This window comes from Peromyscus californicus, unplaced genomic scaffold, assembly GCF_007827085.1.
Source record: "Peromyscus californicus insignis strain IS unplaced genomic scaffold, ASM782708v3 Scaffold_20__1_contigs__length_68692818, whole genome shotgun sequence".
Lineage (NCBI taxonomy): Eukaryota > Metazoa > Chordata > Mammalia > Rodentia > Cricetidae > Peromyscus > Peromyscus californicus.
The window spans coordinates 24,238,720-24,260,510 of NW_026294503.1; the positions used below are offsets into that span (position 1 = coordinate 24,238,720).

Consider the following 21,791-nt stretch of genomic DNA (forward strand, 5'->3'; position numbering starts at 1 on the left):
GGTTGAAGGGGTGTCGGGAAGCTCATACCTAACACTTCAGCAACACGAAGCATTCCCCACCTGATGGCGACTAGGTCCACGCAGCACAGCCTAAGTCCGGGGGTGGGGGAACCCTCTCAGTGGAGCCCACCCTGCCACAGGCTCCACCCATCATGTAAGGCCTGGCAAGAACCACACTTATCTTGGTATCCTAGGATTCGTGCCCCCTAGCACCCGCTCCACCAACCCCGTCCCACCCCCCAGCCCGGGCTCCACCCACTCTCCGAGGTCCCGCCCATCCGGAACCACGCAGTCTTCTACATCCCGGGCTCCGCCCTCACGCTGCACTGGGTCCCGCCCACCCGGCTCTAGGCTTTTCCCTTTCCCCGGAAACTGCCCTGGTCGGTGCCGGCCGGGTCCACTCCGCCTGGGGAGCTAGTTACAACTGCTGCAAGCGGGTTGTTTGCTTGTTCTGTGAGCCACAGCTTCGGGCCATGGAGGGGGACGGCCCCGCCGCCGCCACGGCCCCGCAATACCAGCCGGCCTGCCCTACGCGGGACGCGTGTGTCTACAGCAGCTGCTATTGGTGAGAGAACGCGGGCGCGGTGGCCCGGGATCTGCGCGTTGTCGCGCACCGCTACGGAATGCTGCTTCTTCCCGGCCCTCACCCGAGCGCTGCAGGCCTACACTGCCGGGTTCTGGCGCCGAGATGAGAAGGGTGGGGAGATGAGAAGGGTGGGGAGCGCACCCCTGGTCTCCTTAGCTGAGCCTGGGCAGTGGGGTGGAGTTGAGGAGGTGACGGATGTCTGCGCGTCTTAGTGCCTGGGGACAAGAAAAGGGAGTTAGGCTGGAGACCCTGAGGTAACTGTAGAAGTCCGTGTGGTTTCAAATTGAAGTTCGGGGCATTTTTAATTTTAAAGACAATGGAGACAGTTTGAGGTAGCGGGAAATCCAGTTAGGCAACAGATACGCTATCCTGATCGTTGTACTAGGGTGATGATAAAGGTTGCGTTTGCACTGCCCTTGCCATGTGCCAAGCGTTGTCTTGGGTGCTTTAAGTAAATTAACTCAGTTGAACTCCACAGTAACCCCAAGAGGCAGGTGCTGTTGTGATCGCAGTTTTTAAGAACTCTGAGGCACAGAAGGGTTTTTACTCAAAGCCTCAGATTGTGAGGCTAGTACCCTAGGCTGCCTGTGCAGCTCAAACACTGTTCACCTTGGCTTTTTCATCTCCACCCCTCCCCTTCCTTTTCTTGTGTAGGGACTTCTTCCCCAACTCAAGAGGAACCTCAGGGTCATCTAAATCTACTCCTTCCCCCTTCACCTGATCACTCAGCCGATGACACTGAGAACTTAACATTTATTCAGCTGTGACCACAGTAGCCCAAGTCCGTTGCAGTGAATCTCAAACTTCCTAAAGCTGCCACCCTTTCATAGACTTCCTCATATTGTGGTGACCCCCCCCACCATAAAATTACTTCGTTCGTTGCTACTTCTTAACTGTAATTTTGCTACTATTATGAATCATAAGGCATATATCTGATATGCGACCTCAAGGGGTCATGACCCACAGGTTGAGAACTGCTGGAAGAGCAATGCCTTGGAGACCGGTTTGATGATCATTATCACCAGTACAAAGGCTGAGCCATAGAATGACTGTGGTTTGTCGAAAACCACACAGCTAAGTGGTGGAATGTAATCTGGAGTCTGTGTGAGGGCCAGAGTCATTGCTTCTTAGCTGGTGCATTGTATACCTGCCCTGCCTGGTTCCCAAGCCCTGCTAGTTTTTATCTGGAACATCTACTCCATTTCTTTCATTTATTCAGTCAATATTTCTTCGGGATGTGAAGCATACGTTGGGTGAGTCTCTGCACCGAGGATATAGCAGTGAACAAAATGGATACGTTTCCTGGCAAGATCTCATGATTCTTATATTTCAGTGGAGAATGGGCAGACAGCAACAAGTAAACCAAGTTTGGCTGGTGGTAAGGGCTATAAGAAAAAATAGATGGTGACTAATGCTGCTTTATGTTGGGATGTTTAAGGAAGACGTTGTTGATAAGGTGACACTGAACAGAGAGCTGGTCATTTCAGGCAGGGAGCACAGCAAGCGCAGAAGTCCCGAGAAGGATGCGTGTGGTGAGTATTTCTAGGAGCGACAGGGGGGTTGGTGAGAAGGACTGGAGCAGTGGGATGAAGAGTGACAAGAGGTCACATCTCTTCAATAGGTGACCTCCTTTGGACTCATTCAGCTACAGCAGAGCCTTCCTCTGCCATCATGGGGACTATTCCAGTTGCTTCCTAATAGGTCTGTTTACTTCTTTATCTGTAATGGACAGGTCTAGTATCCCCTGGAAGACAAACCTGTGGACATATCTGTGAGGGAGTTTCTCGAGTGGGTTGAGACGGAAGAGCCACCCAAAATGTGGGCAGCAACATTCCGTGGACTGATGTCCCAGCCTGAATAAAAATGAGCAGCAGAGCTGAGCACCCATATTTACGCTTCCCAGACTTGGGATGCAATGTGACCAGCTGCTTCATGTTTCCCCCACTGTCAAACCGAGCTGGAATAGACCCTTTCTTCCCTAAGAGGATGTTGCTAGCTGGGTAGTGGTGGTACACACCTTTGATTCCAGCCCTCAGAGGCAGAGGCAGACAGATCAATGAGTTCCAGGCCCGCTTGGTCTACAGAGCTAGTTCCAGGACAGCCAGGGCTACACAGAGAAACCCTGGCTCAAAAGCAAAAACAAACAAACAAACAAACAAAAAAAACAACAAAAAACAAAAAGGATGCTGTAGCAATGGGAAAAGTAACCAACACTCTTCCATCCACAGAGCTTTACCCTTTGCTGGTTTCACACTGCTCAAAACTATTCTAAGTTTGAATGTGTTGAGGAATCATCTGAGAGCTTGTTAAGACCTGTCCATCTTAGGGTTCTACCCCAGAGTTTGGACTTACAGGTTGTACCGTGGAATAATATAAGGCTGCTTTGCTGATCTTTATTTTATCTATCTATCTATCTATCTATCTATCTATCTATCTATCTATCTATTTTTGGTTTTTCAAGCCAGAGTTTCTCTGTGAAACAGTCCTGGCTGTCCTGGAACTCACTCTCCAGCCCAATTTGGCCTCGAACTCACAGAGATCCACTTGCCTCTGCCTCCCGAGTGCTGGGATTAAATGCGTGTGCCACTGCCGCCTGGCTTATTTTATTTTTATTTTTTACTCTCTATGAATGTTTTGCTTGCATATCCATCCATGTACTACATGTGTGACTGGTACTCAAGGAGGCTAGTAAAAGATCCCTGGAGACAGGATTTAGTGCTGAGTCCTTGGGAAGAGCAGCCAGTGCTTTTAACCTCTGAGTCAACTCTCCAAACCTCCAAACCCCTCCCCCACCTTTTTTTTCTTTTCTTTTTTTTTTTTTTGGTTTTTCCAGACAGAGTTTCCTGTGTAGTTTTGGTGCCTGTTCTGGATCTTGCTCTGTCAACCAGCCTGGCCTCGAACTTACAGAGATCCACCTGGCTCTGCCCCCCAAATGCTGGGATTAAAGGCATGCACCACCACCTCTCAGCTCCTTTTTTTCTTAAAGACAGTCTCTCACTGTCTGTCCTAAAACTTGCTATGTAAACCAGGCTGGCCTCCAACTCACAGAGATATGCCCACCCCCACCTCCTGAGTGCTGGGGTTAAAGGCCTGTGCCACCATGCCGGGCTTGCTGATCATATTTTGTGGGATATGCTTAGAGATAACAAAGTCCATCTGAGTATCACTGGCTGTCTGGTTTATTTGTCCAAGGCCTGTGTTTTTCCAACCTCATTTTGAACCTACCTTCTCTGCCCTGTTGCCAGGTTCTTAGCCCTGGCTCTGTTGGCATTTTGAGTATCAAGTTCCATTCATTTTAGGGTGTGTAATTGCATATCCTGGCCTGTATCAGACAGATGCCATTACCAGCTCCCCGTACCCCCAAGTTGTGACAACCAAACATACCTCTAGACATTGCTTGTCTTGCTGTGACTAGCATGTCAATAGGCACACCTGACTGCATTTGTTTCTCCAGGTTCTTTTAACTTGAAATAAATGCCTCTACTGTTGCATTCTGGTAGATGTTACTTCTCTTTCCAGATCCCACTTCATGATGATAATGGTAGCTAAGATTTGGCTAGGATTGTGTGGTTTTGCAGGGTTTCCCCCTTCCCTTCCCCCTTCCCACCCCAGTGTTAAGTATTGAACCCCCAGCTGGTCACATTCCCTTTGTGGCTGAGGGCTGCTCCCCTGTGTCTGCTGAATGCAGCTCACTGTAACCCCCGCTGCTTTGTTAGCCTTTTGGCTATGGATAAGATCAGCTTTTACCCTGGAGATGCTATTATCACCACCTGTCTTATTTTTCTACTTAACAGTTAAATAGGTGCCAGGATCTGTAACAAATACAGAGTGCTTTCTATTCCTGCTGCAGCTTCCAGAATTCCCAAATATAAGCACCTCACCCCCAACCCCCTTTAACATCAAAAGTTCAGTAAAAAAAGTGGGGGACAGAGAGATGCTTTAAGCAGTTAAGAACACTGGCTGCTCCTCCAGAAGACTACAGTTTGATTCCCAGCAGCTGCATGGTGGCTCACAACTGTCTATAACACCAGTAGCAGAAGATCTGATGCCCTCTTCTGTCCTCCTCAGGTGCTGCACACATGGGGTGCACGGACACACATGCAGGCAGAACACCCCTACACATAAAATAAATCTTTGTTTTTAAAAGAAGTTTCATGAGTCGGGTCTTGTGGCTCATGTCTATAATACTAACACCCACAGGCAGAGGCCGGGTAAATAACTTCAAGTTTGAGTCTGGCCTAGGTTTCATAGCAAGTTCCAGGGCAGACCCTGTTTCAAATGTCAAACAGCAGAAATTTCATGATATTCCTTAACATAGTGTTAGTTATATTATTGAATAGTAATTGATGGCCGGGCTTAGTGGCATATGCTTTTAATTCTAGCACCCAGGAGGAGGCAGAGGCAGGAGGATATTCATGAGTTTGAGGCCACCCTGGTCTACATAGTGAGTTCCAAGTCAGTCAGAGCTACAGAGCAAGACCCTGTCTCAAAAAAAAGGGGGGAGGGAACTTTTATTATTATTATTATTATTATTACTTTACCCTATGTAACATTCACACAAATTTGAAAAATAATGTACAGTGTGTATTCAAGCCATATCATGGCTTCTGCCTACTTATGATGCTTGTGGACTCATGAACTCTGCATTATCTCCAAACCCACCTGTAGGATGGAGATGGGGGCAGGGCAAAAAGGAGCAACTGCTGACCTGTACCTCTGCTGTTTCCCCATACGTCTCAGTTAATGACTTGCTGTGGATATTGTTCTGTATAAATAAAACACTGATTGGCCAGTGGCCAGGCAGGAAGTATAGGTGGGACAAGGAGAGAGGAGAATTCTGGGAAGTGGAAGGCAGAGTGGGAGAGAGACTGCCAGCTGCCGCCATGACAAGCAGCATGTGAAGATGCCGGTAAGCCACAAGCCACGTGGCAAGGTATAGATTTATAGAAATGGGTTAATTTAAGCTATAAGAACAGTTAGCAAGAAAGAAGCCTGCCACGGCCATACAGTTTGTAACCAATATAAGTCTCTGTGTTTACTTGGTTGGGTCTGAGCGGCTGTGGGACTGGCAGGTGACAGAGATTTGTCCTGACTGTGGGCCAGGCAGGAAAACTCTAGCTACAATGACTTTCTCCTCTGTGCTTTCTCTGTGGATCTTTTATAGCCTTCTGGGATACTTGGTACTTTAGATCTGAGTGCCTCTTGCCATCTATAGACTTTCATTCATTATCTAAGCACTTAGCTGTGATTTGTGTCTCATATGCTCTTGAAGATGCTTGTGGTTAAGTTCAAAATTCCTGTGGACCAGACCAACACATGTCTTCTCAGAACCTGGATAAATATTTTATGGGTGTGCTCAGAGCAGGGGGCCCCGAGAATGGCTTCTCTGTTTACAACACACCCAAGAAAAATCTGGGGCCATTGTAATGAGGGCACAGCACTGTGTCCTCTCTATGAGCAGATCCCCCACATGCTTCTCCCCTATTCATCCACATGGCTTTCAGGTAACACCAGTGGGACAGGAGTCATTAGTAGGAAAAATGCTCCAGTATTTAGTTGGGGAGGTGGTGGTCTCAGGAATAGAGACCGAACATGAGTATTCTCCTTTCACTGCATAGATCCCCAGGCCTGGCCTTTACCTCCTGAGCTATCTTCCCATCCCTGAACCTTTCTTGTGGTGGCCCACAGAGGCTTCCTAGTGAGACCTTACTCGGGGTCAGAGCATCTGAGTTTGCTTTACCCAGCAGGGCTGCATAAGGAGATGGTTTGGCCACGAGTGTGTTTACCAGGTGTTTGGAAGGGTCTGCACTTGGCTGTACAGTGTGCTTTGATCTTGCATGGGGGAGGTCTTTTGCCTCTCCCTTTGGCATATTATAAAAAGCCCTTTAGAAAAAAGCTCTGGGTGCCTGGGTATTGACCCAGGGCCCTCCTGAAGCTATCCTGTGTCTCTGTCTTTCTCCTCATTGTTGTCTAGGTCTATCTTTCTACCTAATATTTCCTCATTCCTCTCTCCTCCATCCAAGAACCCTTCAAAAGGTGGGAGCAGGTCTGAGCTGGTCTCCGGTAGATTCCCCCACTTTCTTAAAAGGATGTGTGTGTGCTGGGGAGCTAAAGGTACCTGCCAACAAACCTGAGGACCTGAGTTCAATCCCTGGGACCCACAAGGTGGAAGAGAGAACTGACTCCTGAAAAGTTGTCCTCTGACTCCCACACATGCACTGTGGCATGCATAAGTATTTCTCTGTCTGTCTGTCTGTCTGTCTGCCTGTCTCTCTCTCTCTCTCTCTCTCTCTCTCTCTCTCTCTCTCTCTCTCACACACACACACACACACACACACACACACACACACACTCTAAATGTAATAAAAATAAATGTATATTTCTGTAATACTTTCAATTTAATTTCATAAATTTGCTACACACACTAAATGTAATAAAAAATAAACAAGTGTGTATTTCTGTAATACTTTTAGTTTGATTTCATAAATTTGCTGCGTGCTGTTTCTGTCTTGCTTCATTGTCAGGGAGATGTGGATGACGAGAAATTGGTCCTGACAGACTGAGTGATGCGCTCTGAGTGGAGCAACAGAGACTCATTTTGAGCAGAGGTGTGTGTGATTCATCACACAGAGACAGGAACCCAGAGGTTGAGCTGTGAAGACAGCCAGGAGCGCTTGTTCTTGCCTGTGCTCGGGAAGGAGGCTCTGGGCAGTGTTTAGGCAGGTTCTGACTGCCTGTCAGACAGCTGATGGCCCGTCAGGAAGAGACTTGTCTGGGACAGTGTCGGAAGATGAATTTCAGTTCCTAAAAGAACTTCCTTTCTGAATTGAGATGTTTTAGATTTATCTATGTTTTAGACTTTATCTTTAATCTCACATATTTACGGGAATGTGGATATGATTATGTGCATGTGAGAGTGTCAGATGCCCCTGGAGCTGGAGTTACAGGCAGTTGTGAGCTGCGGTGTGGATGCTGAGGATCAAATGAGGACCTCTGGAAGAGCAGTGGTGCTCTTCACCACTGAGCCATCTCTCCAGCCCGAGTTGTTTTTGAGACAGGGCCTCACTAAATGGCCCTGTCTGGCTTTAAACTTGCAGAGATCTGCCTCCCAAGTACTGGGACTAAAGGTGTGTCATCACCATGCCTGGTGAGACAGTTTTCTAAAAGACCTTTCTTACTGAAGGGTTTTTGGAGCATTCTACCCCAAACTGGAATTGCAGGCATGAGCAGCCATGACCTGCTGACTTTCTCCACTTAATCGGTGAAGAAGGAGATTCCGAGAGGTCTCATGAATAACTGAGAGAGAAGGCAGGACTTGACCCTGCCTGGCCTCCTTCTACTTCCTAACCCAGGCCCCCCTGCTCTCTGGGGTACACTGTGCATTATCTTTAGTTCTTGTGAACTTTCACAGTGGAGGATGTTTGTACTTAGGATTTGGACTTCATTCCTTCACCTTGATGTGGCTTGCTTAGAAACATATACGTATGTATGTATGTCTCTAATTATACAATTAAAAGGCTCTAAACCAGACACAGAGCATGCCTATAACTCCAGTACTCAGAAGGTCACCACAAGTTTTGTGGCCAGTCTGGTCTACACAGGGTGTTCCAGGTCAGCCAAGGTCTACACTCTGAGACACTGTCTCAAAAAGAAAGGAAGGGAGGGAATGTAATCTACATAAACATGCCATCACATCCTTCATCACCTTCAAGGAAGGGGCTAAATTCTACCTCAAATGAAATTCTACCTCTAATGAAAATATCTTGTCACGAGCCTGGTGGTGGTGATACACACCTTTAATCCCAGCACTCCGGAGGCAGAGACAGGTGAATCTCTGAGTTCGAGGCCAGCCTGGTCTACAGAGAGAGTTCCAGGACAGGCTCTAAAACTACACAGAGAAACCCTGTCTCGAAAAACAAAACAAACAAAAAAATCTTGTCACATTTCTTGGACAAATGGGGAAATAGTGTTAACTGGGATTTATGGAGGGTTACGGTGTGTGAGAATGTGCATTTTACAGAGGAGAATTCCAGCAGTTTCTCAGCTTCTGGAATCCTGACATGGCATTTTACTGGCCACAGTCTTCAGTGGTGGGTAAGGACCCTCTGTCTGGATGTGCACACAGTACAGGTTGGGTAGCAGCTTGTTGACTGTGCTTTGGAGGAGAGTCACTGTGAGCCAGCCACTGTTAGTCAGATGGGGTGGTTAAGGTCCCTTCCAATTATATCCTCATCAGTCTTCTGTTTAAATTCAAAAGGCAGAGCGTGTTCACTTGTAATTATTTTCTCTTAGTGAGGAAAACATTTGGAAACTCTGTGAATACATCAAAACCCACGACCAGTATCCCTTGGAAGAGTGCTCCGCCGTCTTCATATCAAATGAGAGGAAGATGGTAAGTTGGTAAGTGAGAATAGTGAAAATGAGAGTTAGGGTGAAATGTGCTTTGTCACAGCAACCTTTCAAGCAGCTTTTTTATTTTTATTTTATTAGATTTGAGGTAGAATTTAGCCCCTTCCTTGAAGGTGATGAAGGATGTGATGGCATGTTTATACAGGTTGCACTCCCTTCCTTCCTTTCTTTTTCAGACAGTGTCTCAGAGTGTAGACCTTGGCTGACCTGGAACTCCCTGTGTAGACCAGACTGGCCACAAAACTTGTGGTGACCTTCTGAGTACTGGGGTTATAGGCATGCTCTGTGTCTGGTTTAGAGCCTTTTTAGTTGTATAATTAGATCCATAGAACTGATTCGAAGTAAGGATTTGTCTCTGAAGTTTGAATAGAGCAGAGTAAACTTTCATGGAGCATTAGAAGTGGCCCTTTGTGTTTTATAAAGCACCTTTGCAGGCATTGTCTCATTTGGGTTAATAAAAGTTCTGTGAAGTAGGCAAGGTTTAGACAACTTTCTCTGTTTTATTTTATTGACTTGACTTTTATTTTGGAGACATTTACCTAAGCCCACTAGCCTCACAGTCATTATGCCGCTGAGGCTGGGATTTCAGGCATGTACCGCCATGACCTGCTAACTTTCTCCCCTTAATTGGTGAAGAAGGAGATTCCGAGAGGTCTCATGAATAACTGAGAGAGAAGGCAGGACTTGACCCTGCCTGGCCTCCTTCTGCTTCCTAACCCAGGCCCCCCTGCTCTCTGGAGAACACTGTGCATTATCTTTAGTTCTTGTGAACTCTCACAGTGGAGGATGCTTACACTTAGGATTTGGACTTCATTTCTTCACCTTAATGTGGATTGCTTAGAAACAAAAATTTTGATTTTAAAATTGAATTTGGTTAACTAATTTCTTTATCCTGAGATAGGGTCTCACTATGTAGCCCTGGCTGGCTTCAAACTCAGAGAGAACCATCTACCTCTGCTTTTGAGTGTTGGGATTAAAGGTGTGTGCAACAATGCCTGGCTGTTTTTTTTTTTTTTTTTTCCCAATGTGTACAGGTGTTTTGCCTGCATATATGCCTGTGTACCTTGTGTGCACTGTGCCTACAGAGGCCAGAAGAAGGGGTTGGCCTGGAGTTACAGATGTTTGTCAGCTACCATGTGGATGCTAGGAACAAATCCTAGGTCTTCTGCAAGAGCAGCAAGCCCTATGAACTGCTGTACCATCTCCCCAGCCCACCTAGGAACAGTCTATTACTCGCTGATATGTTGGTGTAGAGACTCTAGAAGGATTTGAATAAAACTCATGGATGTCCTGTATTTTGTAGGTACCTATTTGGAAACAGCAGGCAAGACCTGGGAATGGACCTGTGATCTGGGTAAGATGGCCACCTAAGAGCCTCTGATGCATTGTTCCTTGTGGCCTGTCAGTGACCATTATGCTGTGGTAAAGCAGAATTGAAGGGACGCTAGAGAAAGCCTATGACAATTACCGATAAATGATCTTTTGAGAATGGATGTTATTCTGTCTGTGATAAAGCACTATGGACATATATTTTTCCAGCTTTTGTTTTGAGATCTGTAATGGTTTGTGTATGAAATATCCACTGCAGGCTTCTGTGTTTGATTTCCTGGTCCCTAGCTGGTGATGCTGTTCTGTGAGGTTGTGGAATCTCTGAGACCTGAGGCCTAGCTAGTAGAAATGTATCACTGAGAATGGTGGGCCATGAAGGTTGTACCTACTTCTGGTTATGGCCTCTGTTCTCTTATTCTCTGCCTCCCAGCCTGTCAACACATGAGGAACAATTGTCCCATATTCCTGCCGCCATGGATAGTCACTCCTATCATTATGCCTTCCCTGTAGGGTTGGTAGACTGTAGTTTGTTGTTGTGGGATAGTTGTACACTGTGTGAAGGTGTATTGCTGTGATTGGTGTAATAAAAAGCCGAACAGCCAATAGCTAGGCAGGAGGTATAGGTGGGATTTCCGGGAAGAGAAAGGAAGAGGAGGAGGAATCTAGGTGTGCAGGAGAAGCCAGGAGACACAGAGGGGAAACAGGAGGCACAAGGTGGAAGAGAGATAACGTCACGTGATAGAACATAGATTAATGTAAATGGGTTAAGTCACGAGAGCTAGCTAGGAACAAGCCTAAGCTATAGGCCGAGCATTCATAATTAATAAGAAGTCTCTGTGTCATTATTTGGGAGCTGGCTGGCGGGACAGAAAAAGACTCATTGCAGTCTGAAACCGTGAGCCAAAATAAGCATTTCCTCATGTAAGTTGTTTCTGTCAGGTATGTGGTTATAGAACTGGGGAATGTTGACTAGGACAGATTACACAGGGAGTCCGAGGCAGGCTCTTTCTGGGCAGTCTTGTGTTGTGAAATATTACTTTAACTGGGCAAAGATGTGTTACATTTGTTATTGCTGCATTTGTTTTAAGTATGTGAAGATGTGTTGCTGCTTCACCTTGCCTGCCTAAGGCACCTGATTGGTCTAATAAAGAGCTGACTGGCCAGTAGCTAGGCAGGAGAGGGATAGGCGGGGCTGGTAGGCAGAGGGAATAAGTGGGAGGAGGAATCTAGGCTCAAGAGAGAAGAGAATGAGGGAGATGCCCAGGGCTGTCCAGACCGACAGACATGGAGGGAGCAGTGAAAGTAGGACAGACAGAATGAAAGAAAGGTAAAAGCACTGAGGCACTGAAGAGAAACAGGTTGTTAAAAGATCCAGCAAGAAACAAGCCTAAACTAAGGCCGAGCGTTCATAACTAACATTGTCTCCGCATCTTGATTTGGGACTGGTTGGTGGCCCAGAGGAAGCCTGCTACAGTCTTGGCTGGCCTAAACCTTCCGTTTCTCCTGTCCTACCTCCCAAGTGCCAGGATTAAAGGCGTAGGCCATCATGTCTGGCTTACAGTAATGTTTATAAATGTCCAGTGTAGGAGAAAAATTTTGTGATTTCCCTGTCTTGTACCCATTCTGCACTAGGAGCTTTTCACATATAGCCTGAATGCACGTTTGATTGATCCGGAGACTGGTTAAAAGTATAAGTACCGTGTTAGTTTGTCTGGAGAGGGGTTCAAGATTTAGTGTCCGCTTTTTTAATATTAACTTAGTGTTTATTGCATGTATGTGTGCACAGGTGCATGCAGAGGTGAGAACATAGCTCGTCGTGTTGGCTCTTTTTTTTTTTTTTCAGAGCTGAGGACTGAACCCAGGGCCTTGCACTTGCTAGGCAAGCGCTCTACCACTGAGCTAAATCCCCAACCCCAGTTGTGTTGGCTCTTACCTGTTTTGTTAAGGCACAGTCTCTTGGTTCTGCTGCTGTACTACAGGCTCTAGGCTAGCTGGTCTGTAGTCCCGGGCCTGTTTCCCCTTCCACCTCGCTGTAGGAGTGCTGGATTACAGCCGTTCAACACCACGTCCACAGACTTCTTACACGGGTTCCAGGAGTGGAACTTGAGTTGTCAGGCTTCCGTGGCTACTTCCTTTTTCTGCTGAGTCCTCCTTGGCTCAAGATTTAGTATTCTTAGCTAATTCCTAGGAGAACGTGACTGGCAGTTGAAGAACAGGGTTGTTGTGGTGGCGGGAATGTGAAGGTCATCAGGCCAGGGGAGGAAGTAGGCTATTACAGGGGAAGCGGCTCTTGGCTCATCTGGATGGGGGCGTGCACTCATAGATTCCATCTCTGCTTTCTTTCACTGGAGTCGGAGCTGAAGGGAGCATTCAGTATAGGGTGTTTCTAGTGTCGACTGTCTTTCGCATCTCACAGGTCACAGCGCTAGCATGCTGTGTAAACTGTGAAGTGCTGGAGGCATGTCAGCTGCCGCTAGCGTGATAGTAGACTGAACAATCATTTCGGTGCGTTTTCTCCACGAGAGCATTTGTTCCTGGGTTTGAAGCACCAGCCTGCATACATGTCCCTTGAGGATCCCGTGGTCCTCCTAGCCATTGGCTGGTGCTGGCAGTGCCTTGTGTCTGGGAGTGAGAGCAGGAGGTAAAAGTGGCATCCATTCTGTAACCAAGCAGGGCTGTGGAGCTGTCTTCATCTTCTCCTTTAATGGCTGCAGATGAGAGCTTGGTGTTGTTTTTTTAATTATTATTTTAATTAGAAAAGTAATAAAAATGGGAAATTAGTGTCCTCTTCAGACTACCCTCAGGAAGACCCCACTGTTTTTGCAGTTTGGGAGCGGGGGTCAGTCACTTTCACTACCCTCAGGAAGACCCCACTGTTTTTGCAGTTTAGGGGGGGGGTCTGTCGCTCTCTGTCATTGTAACTAACATGCGAAGTGAATCACTGTAGAGGAAAGGTTTATTCTGTGCTCAGTTTCTGGTTTCAGTCCATATTGCTTGGCTCTGTGTATTTGCGCCTGTGGCGAGGCAGGAACACGTGGTGGGGCAGAGCTGTTTGTCTCACGGCCAAGGAGAGAAAGAAGAGGAAGGGCTGGGCTCCCAATGCCCCCTTCAAGGCTGAGCCCCTAGTGTCCAGAAGACTTCTCTCTAGGCTTCATGGCTTTGGTTTTTCTAAGGTCTCAATATGTAGTTCTGCCGGCCTGGAGCTCTCCGTGTACATCAGGCTGGTCTCGGACTCACAGAGATCCACCTGTCTCTGCCTTTTGAGTGCTGGGGTTAAAGTGTGTGTCCCCCCCTTGCTGTGGGATGGTCTGTATGTCAAATGTGTTGCTGATTGGTCAATGAATAAATCACTGATTGGCAGTGGCCAGGCAGGAAGTGTAGGCGGGACTAACAGAAAGGAGAATGGAGAGAACAGGAAGCTGGGTGAGAGAGACACTGCCAGCCGCCATGATGACAAGCCTCATGTGAAGATGCCGGTAAGCCACGAGCCATGTGGCAAGGTATAGATTAATGGAAATGGATTAATTTAAGCTGTAAGAACAGTTAGCAAGAAGCCTGCCACGGCCATACAGTTTGTAACCAATATAAGTCTCTGTGTTTACTTGGTCGGGTCTGAGCGGCTGTGGGACTGGCAGGTGAGAGAGATTTGTCCTGACTGTGGGCCAGGCAGGAAAACTTTAGCTACACCCCCTTACTGATAAGTAAGGCTTTAACACATGGGCTGTTGTGGGACATTGAAGATCCAAAGTGTCGAAGAAGATATCTTTGTAGACTCCTTCTGAATTCGTATGTGTGAATGCGTATATACATTTGAATTCACATGTGTGTCTTTACATAATCAATCTTTAAAATATAATACAAAACACATCTATGTCCCACAGTCAGTTTTTCTGTTCAATTACAGAACATGGGATAGATATCACATAAGGACGGGTCAAACACTGTCATTGTTTAGCCATTTTCCAATCACTGAACATTTTTCTGTTTGGGGGGTTTTGTGTTTTATTATTATTATTTTGTTTTGCCATTACAAGGAGGGTGATATTAGCCCGGTAGCTGCTTTCCTGCTAATGCTTGTGCGCTGATCCTGCAATGTTGGAATTGACTGTCCTACACTAACTGGGTTAACCTCAGTGATTGTTATTCCTAGGATTATCATGTCGTTCTGCTTCATGTGTCAAGTGAAGGACAGAGCTTCATTTATGACCTTGATACTATTTTGCCATTTCCCTGCCCTTTCAACATTTACGTAGAAGATGCCCTTAAGTCTGATGATGACATTCATCCACAGTTTAGGAGGTGAGGAAATTCAGTACTAAGTTACTGATTTTCTGACGTAAGACTTGGTGATTACGCAGAAGTCATCCCCCCTCCCTCTCTATCCCTCTCCCCTCCTCTTCTCAGTCTTTTCTTTTTCTCTCTCCTCTCCCCTCTTTGTCTCCGTCCTCCTGTTTCTGCATTACTGGTGTGCTTGCTGTACAAGAGCTTAAGCGTATCTTAAAACTCTAAAGGCTCCGTATCATATGAAAGACGGTATTATAAACTTGAGCGTGATGAGGGCCAGCCAGGACTGAGGACCTGACTTCCATGCCTGAGATTCACATGGAGGAAAGAGAGAATTGATGTCTGTAGATTACCTCTGACCATGCACACACACACACATACATTCACAAATGTGTTTAAAAAGAAGTGAGTGTGATGACATTCCCAACATTTTCTTTCAGATGTGTTGAGGATTTTTGTCTTGGTTGCTGGATCGTGGCTAGAGCTAATGCCAAACTCAAGAAAATTAAAAGGCAACAACAAAAATCCTATCCTTTGCCCCAATGTGCAATTAATTGAGTAAATAAAAACCACTCAGTAGATTTACTCCTGCACTTTCATAGCTCTGGGTTCCAGTCATTTCCTTCAGTTTGCTTAATAGGTAATCAGCCATGTAGATATGTATGCATTAGTAACAGTGCAAAAATTCTTGAGTAGTTTTGCGCACATCATAGAAAGGGTCCATTGTAGGAATGAATGAGTTAGAATGCCAGCCATGATATCTCTCTGATATAAGTGTATGTTGATTTATTTGCAGGAAATTTAGAGTGGTCCGTGCTGATTCCTACCTGAAGAACTTTGCTTCTGACCGGTCTCACATGAAAGATTCCAGTGGGAACTGGAGAGAGCCTCCTCCAGCGTACCCCTGCATTGAAACTGGTGGTGAGACAAGGGTGTCCTTCCAGGGGTTTCTGCCTGGTCACTGCTCAGATCAGCGCTTCCCTTAGTCAGTTTTTGGATACACTCCCTGAGTGGTGAGGATAGGTACAAGCACGAGCTCTCTGTGTTTCCTAGATTCAGAAACCGAGGCGCAGAAAACAGGACTGGAGGGCAGAAGCACTCTTGGGGAGAATAAATGCTGGGGAACAGAGCCGTGACCGTAGCAAACTGCTCAATTATTGGATACATCTGCTGGGATTCTGGCATCATATCTGTGTGTCATATAGCAGCACTATCAGTAGCACATTGCCATGGTGGGGTTTCACGTACTGGTAAAAGACATCCCCAGTGCGTCCTTCTGCGTGTGAAATGCCATTTTAGTAACCTCGTAATAAAACCAGCCGTAAGAGAGCTTTATCACACCACTTGCTTCCTCCTGTGCTTCTAGGCAGCCATCCAGTTGAGAATGCCTTGAGAGCTAAGATCATAGCAGGTTATTCACCCTTTTACTGTTGCTCAGCATTCGCGTGCTTTTGAAACATTACCTATGATTGTAAGTCATTCACAGCATTCCACTTACGGGTGAGATCATCCCATCCTGTGGCTAATGCAGTCCACAGGAAAGAGCCCTGCAGGCTGTGCGGGACTCTGCAGAAACAGAGCAGGGGCACCACCAGCTCTTGGAGGAAGAAAGCAAAAAATATTTAGCATATTTGAAGGGGGTGAACACTTAAAGAGGGTTCTGCCTGAGTTTTGAGTCTCTCAGTGAGAGGCTTCATAATGAAAGAAAAAACAGAAAAACCCAAACAACCCCAAACTGTGTGATTGCTTTCCCGTATCCCATCTGCTTCCCCGCTTGCACATTGGAACTATGAAAACAGTGTTAGGAGAGGGCTTCCTGGGTTTACCTCATTGTCTCAGGTGCCCCGGGCTAGCCTGGACACACAGTGCCTTCAGCAGGGACCCATTTCTCTTATAGATATGGATTCTTACAGCCCAGTACATGGTAGGTAATCAGCACATGGGACCTTCTCAGGATCTGGTCCTTTTTGGCTCAGTCCTTTGGCTTGGATGGCAGCTCATTCGGTGTCATTACTCACTTTGTGCCGGGCTTTGGTTAGCTTCTGCACGTATAAATGTAATTTATGCTGTCATCTGGGTGCTGGGGCTCATACCTGGGCCCTCTGCAGGAACAAGTTCTCTTAACCACTGATCTGTCTTTCCAGCCACTCCGATTTATTTGTTTGCTTGTTTATTTATTTTAGACAGGATCTCACTATGTATCCCTGGCTAGCCTGGAACTCACTGTGTAGACCAGGCTAGTCTTTTTTTTTTCTTTTTAAAAGTCAAAATATATTTGTATTTATTGAGCTAATGGATGTATTTTTCCTGAATTATTTTTGTCTTTGTTAGTTGATTGGGATTTTTTTTTTTTTTTTTTTTTTTTTTTTTTTTTTTTTAGGTTTTTCGAGACAGGCTTTCTCTGTGCAGCTTTGCGCCTTTCCTGGATCTCGCTCTCTAGACCAGGCTGGCCTCGAACTCACAGAGATCCGCCTGCCTCTGCCTCCCGAGTGCTGGGATTAAAGGCGTGCGCCACCACCGCCCGGCGGGGATTTTTTTTTTTTAAAAAAAAACAGGTTATAATTTTAAAAAAACCAGGGTTATTTTAAACAGTAAAATATTTTCTCTGTAGAAAATAGTATAAATGATAACATTTCCCAATAAGCCCTTTTAAGCCAAATGATAGCTGAATTATCCATATAAATATTGATTAGATTCTGGGATACAGAAGAGACCCATCTTCCTTCATCTGTTCAGAGAGCTATGTTTTACTTCAGTTGTGTAAGTGAGATTCCTATTCATCTTCCCCTTCACTGTTTGATTTACGGCAGACATTTTTCTATAGGCTAATCCATAATCTATAAAGATTTTAGCCTCCCTTCCTGAAAGTATAGCCAGCTTTTTCTTTCATCAGCTTGATACAGTATAAATTCTTATCCTAATAGTGAAATGTTTCACTAAAGCTTGCCCAGTGATTGGGTAAAACCGAAACATATCATAAGCCGCCATCATCCTAGGGTCCCGTCCCCGTCCCCGTCCCCCCGTGTCCTCCCCCCCCCCCCCCCCCCCCCCCCCCCCCCCGCTAGGTAGCCTCCCTGGTTCTGTGGGTTGCGGTCTCATTGTCCTTTGCTTTACATCTAGTATCCACGTATGAGTTAGTACATACCATGTTTGTCCTTCTGAGCCTGGGTTACCTCACTCAGGATGATATTTTTTTAGTTCCATCCATTTGGACCAGGCTAGTCTTCAACTCATAGAGATCTGCCTGCCTCTTCCTCCCCAGTGCTTGGATTAAAGGTGTTTGCCATCATGCCTAGCTCTTTTAAAAAAAAACAAAAAACATTGTTTTTGTTTTATGACTCAGGGGCCAGAAGAGGGTGTTGGGTCCCCTGGAACTGGAATTATAGATGGTTGTGAGCTGCGTGTGATTGCTGAGAACTGAACCTGGGTCCCCTGCAATGGCAGCCAGTGCTTTTAACCACTGAGCCATCTCTCCCACCTCCTTAAGAGTCTTTTATAATATACACATTGCTCGCCCAGCTCTTTTCTTGCCATTTATTAGTTGAAGACACCGGGGACAGTTGTGACAGCTTGCAGTTGGCTGACTGTGTCCTGCTTGTCCCTCTGAATTGCCTGTAAGTTGTCCATTGAAGCTTGGAAATTGACAGTTTGATTATGCATGTACCCTTTATATAACCTTTAATTTTAAAGAATTTTAGACTTCTTGAAAATTTGTTAAATAGGACAGAGTTCTTACATAACCCTCCCTCAGATTACCTTGGTGCTAACTCTCTTTTTGGTTTTTGGTTTTTCAAGATAAGGTTTCTCTGTGTGTATCCCTGGCTGTTCTGGAACTCACTCTGTAGACCAGGCTGGCCTCAACCTCAGAGATCCACCTGGCTCTGCCTCCCAAGTGCTGGGATTAAAGACGTGAGCAACCACCTCCTGGCTAAGTCTTCTTCTTCTTTTTTTTTTTTTTAAGATGTATTTATTTTCAAATTTTTAATGTGTATGGGAGTTTTGTCAGTATACCATGTGTGTCAGAAGAGGGCATTGGATCTCCTGGATCTGGAGTCTCAGATGGTTGTAAACTACCATGTGGGATGTTGGGATGATCTGGAAGAACAGCCAGGCTCTTAGCTGCTGAGCCATGTCTCCACTTCCTTGGTGTTAACCATAACATGTAACCATAGCATAGTCACCAAAGAGAAAGAAGAAAGCAATGCAGAATTACTGCTGTGGTATAATATAAAAACAACCACGATAAATACTGCTGTGGTATAATATAAAAACAAACAACCACGATAATACTGTTCAGCTTCTCAGGGCGTCTCATTCATTTATTTCTGGTACAGAATCTAACTCAGGAGTGTGACATTTAGTGGTCATTTTTTGTTTGTTTGTTTCCCTTAGTCTGTGACAATTCCCTTTCTTTGCCTTTTCTTGTATGACCTTTATATTTGTTTGTTTTTTTTTTTTTTTTTTGGTTTTTCGAGACAGGGTTTCTCTGTGTAGCTTTGCGCCTTTCCTGGTACTCGCTTTGGAGACCAGGCTGGCCTCGAACTCACAGAGATCCGCCTGCCTCTGCCTCCCGAGTGCTGGGATTAAAGGCGTGCGCCACCACTGCCCGGCAACCTTTATATTTGTAAAGGCTGCTGCCCATCTGCTCCGTGGCCATCTGCTCAGTGGAGCATCCCTTAGGCTGATGTGGTGCTCGTCTTGAAGAGCATATGTGTGTTTGAGGCAAGAACACTGCAGAAGTAATCTTGAACTCTTGCTCATTTTAATGGGTTTCTCATCCCTTAGGTTTCTGGGTTCTTCTGTGGCCGCTGACCTGAAATTTGTTTCAGCAGACGTTTCTTGCATGTTGTTTTCTAGACTCCAAAATGAACCTGAACGACTTCATCAGCATGGATCCCGACGTAGGATGGGGAGCTGTCTACACGCTGTCTGAGTTTGTACATCGGTTCAGCAGTAAAAGCTGCTGAGCCTGATGCTAGCATGTGGAACTGGAAAAGTTCTAGGATATGAATAAGCCATCCTTGCATTTAAGAGAACAGCATGGTACAGGTGGTTTGGAGGTATATTTTTTCAATTAAATTTGAGTGGAAACATTAATGAACACAAATATAAATGAATGCCCCCTCCCCGCTTTTTTTAGCTTGGGAATCTATCCTGGAGTTCTATCTCCAACCCGAAGTCAGTCAGTCCCCAGTCTCAGACATAGACAGACAAGTAAAATAAAAGCTTTCTTATTAATGATATGCCACACGTGGTGTGGAGTTGCTCAGATATTCCCATGACTTACGTGTTTAGATATATGATGACCTAGGCCAGCAGTTGCTTTTGTTAGACTACAAGTATGGACTTGGAGCCAGCTCCTTTTGTCTGCTCTCTCTCTGCTTCCTGTCCGGCTAGACTCTAAACTCCTTGAGCACAGGGCTGTGGCCTGTGGCTCTGAGAATCTCTGTCGCCCATTAGAGGTACCTGTAAAATGTTCCAGAGACAGCTCTGCTGCTCGGAAAGGACAATATTGTGAGCTGAATCAGCTATAAGTATTAGTCTTTTTGGACTATGGTGTTTAAAAAAGTTGTAGATATTTTGACTGAGTGTGATTTGGCCCATTTATATGCATAGTTTTAAATAAAACTGACTTAACATTAGTTTTGTTTTTGAAGATTTTGTGGCTTTCTTTTTTCTGAGGTGGAGTTGGGCACTGTTGGTGATTAAATTGTATATGTGACAAGTACTGTACCATTGAGGTGCTCAGGTCACTCTTTATGTGTATGTTTGTGTGTGTGTGTGTGTGTGTGTGTGTGTGTGTGTGTGTGTGTGTGTGTATGCGCACGTGTTCACAAGTACATGCATAGACCAGAGGTTGATGTCAAGTATCTTCCTCAATGACTGTCCTCCTTATTTTGGGGGACAGGGTCCCACTGATTGGGTAAACTGGCTGTCTAGTAAGCCCTGGGAGACTCCTCACGTGTCTGTCTCCTCAGCATGGGGTTATAGGCACATGTTGCCTTGCTTGGCTTTATGTGTGAGTTGGGGGTTGAACTCAGGGCCACATACTTATGTGGCAAGGACTTTACTGACGGCCATCTTTCCCTGTCCCCCTTTTTGTCACTCTTGATCAGAAGTACCTAAGAATGTCTCCGTCGTAGATGAAAACCAATACCTTAAAATACATTTAGCACACCTGCCTTCTTGGAGATGCCTTAGAAATTTGACTTTAGTCTTATAATTTTAAATAAAGATTTTGTATGAAAGATGAAAGGTATAGTTATAATGTCTCTCACTTGTGGTTCTGCTGTAAAATTAAAGACAATTTTTTTTTTTTTTAAGACACTCTTTCTCAAAACATAGGCTGGAACATAGGCTGGCCTTGTATTTCCTGTGAAGTCTGGGCTGGTGTTGAACTCATTGCATTCTTCCGTGTGCACACACACACACACATACATAAATAATCATAAAGTGTTTTTTAATTCAATTAATTTTTTTTATGTGGGTGCTGGGCATAGAACTCAGTTTCTGAGGTTTGCACAGCAAATACTTTACTGACTAAACCACCTTCCCAGCCCCAGAACAGGACAATTATGATTTTAATTTGGGCCTGAAAAGAATGTCTAGGACAAGGATAGCAAGATGGCTCAGTGGGTAAAGCCACTTGCAGTCAAGTCTGATGACCTAAGTTCAGTTCCCAGAAATCACATACTAGGAGGGGAAAATTGAGGTTTAGAGACTGTCCTCTGACTCCCCCCACCCCCACAACATACACTGCTGTGCTGTGGGATGTTCTGTATGGCAAATGTGTTGTTGATTAGTCAATAAATAAAACACTGATTGGCCATTGGCTAGGCAGGAAGTGTAGGCGGGACAAGGAGGAGAATAAAGCTGGGAAATGGAAGGCTGAGTCAGAGAGACACTGCCAGCCGCCACGATGACAAACAGCATGTGAAGATGCCGGTAAGCCACAAGCCATGTGGCAAGGTATAGATTTATAGAAATGGATTAATTTAAGCTGTAAGAACAGTTAGCAAGAAGCCTGCCACGGCCATACAGTTTGCAACCAATATAAGTCTCTGTGTTTACTTGGTCGGGTCTGAGCGTCTGTGGGACTGGCAGGTGAGAGAGATTTGTCCTGACTGTGGGCCAGGCAGGAAAACTCTAGCTACACACTAAAATAAAAAAGAAAGACAAGTGT

General features: G+C 45.6%; 1 protein-coding gene and 1 non-coding gene across 5 annotated transcripts; both read left to right on the forward strand.

Annotated features, from left to right (window-relative positions):
- Positions 1 to 319: 319 nt before the first annotated feature.
- Positions 320 to 20,250, forward strand: Ntaq1 (N-terminal glutamine amidase 1). 4 transcript variants are annotated; one of them, XM_052747852.1, is made up of 6 exons: positions 322 to 565; positions 8,879 to 8,978; positions 10,299 to 10,349; positions 14,475 to 14,623; positions 15,405 to 15,529; positions 15,662 to 16,961. In XM_052747852.1, the coding sequence occupies exons 1-6, from the start codon at positions 474 to 476 to the stop codon at positions 15,742 to 15,744; spliced, it is 600 nt and encodes a 199-aa protein (XP_052603812.1). In that variant the 5' UTR covers positions 322 to 473; the 3' UTR covers positions 15,745 to 16,961. The 4 variants fall into 4 exon arrangements, with proteins under 4 accessions (XP_052603814.1, XP_052603812.1, XP_052603813.1 ...); XM_052747851.1 differs by lacking the exon at positions 15,662 to 16,961 and adding an exon at positions 19,466 to 20,250 and having other exon boundaries at positions 324 to 565; XM_052747854.1 differs by lacking the exons at positions 14,475 to 14,623; positions 15,662 to 16,961 and having other exon boundaries at positions 320 to 565; positions 8,879 to 8,986; positions 15,405 to 15,517.
- On the forward strand, positions 5,934 to 6,060 carry LOC128117252 (small nucleolar RNA SNORA11). The gene has a single exon (XR_008220743.1). It is a non-coding gene; the product is annotated as a small nucleolar RNA SNORA11 (small nucleolar RNA).
- Positions 20,251 to 21,791: the final 1,541 nt, after the last annotated feature.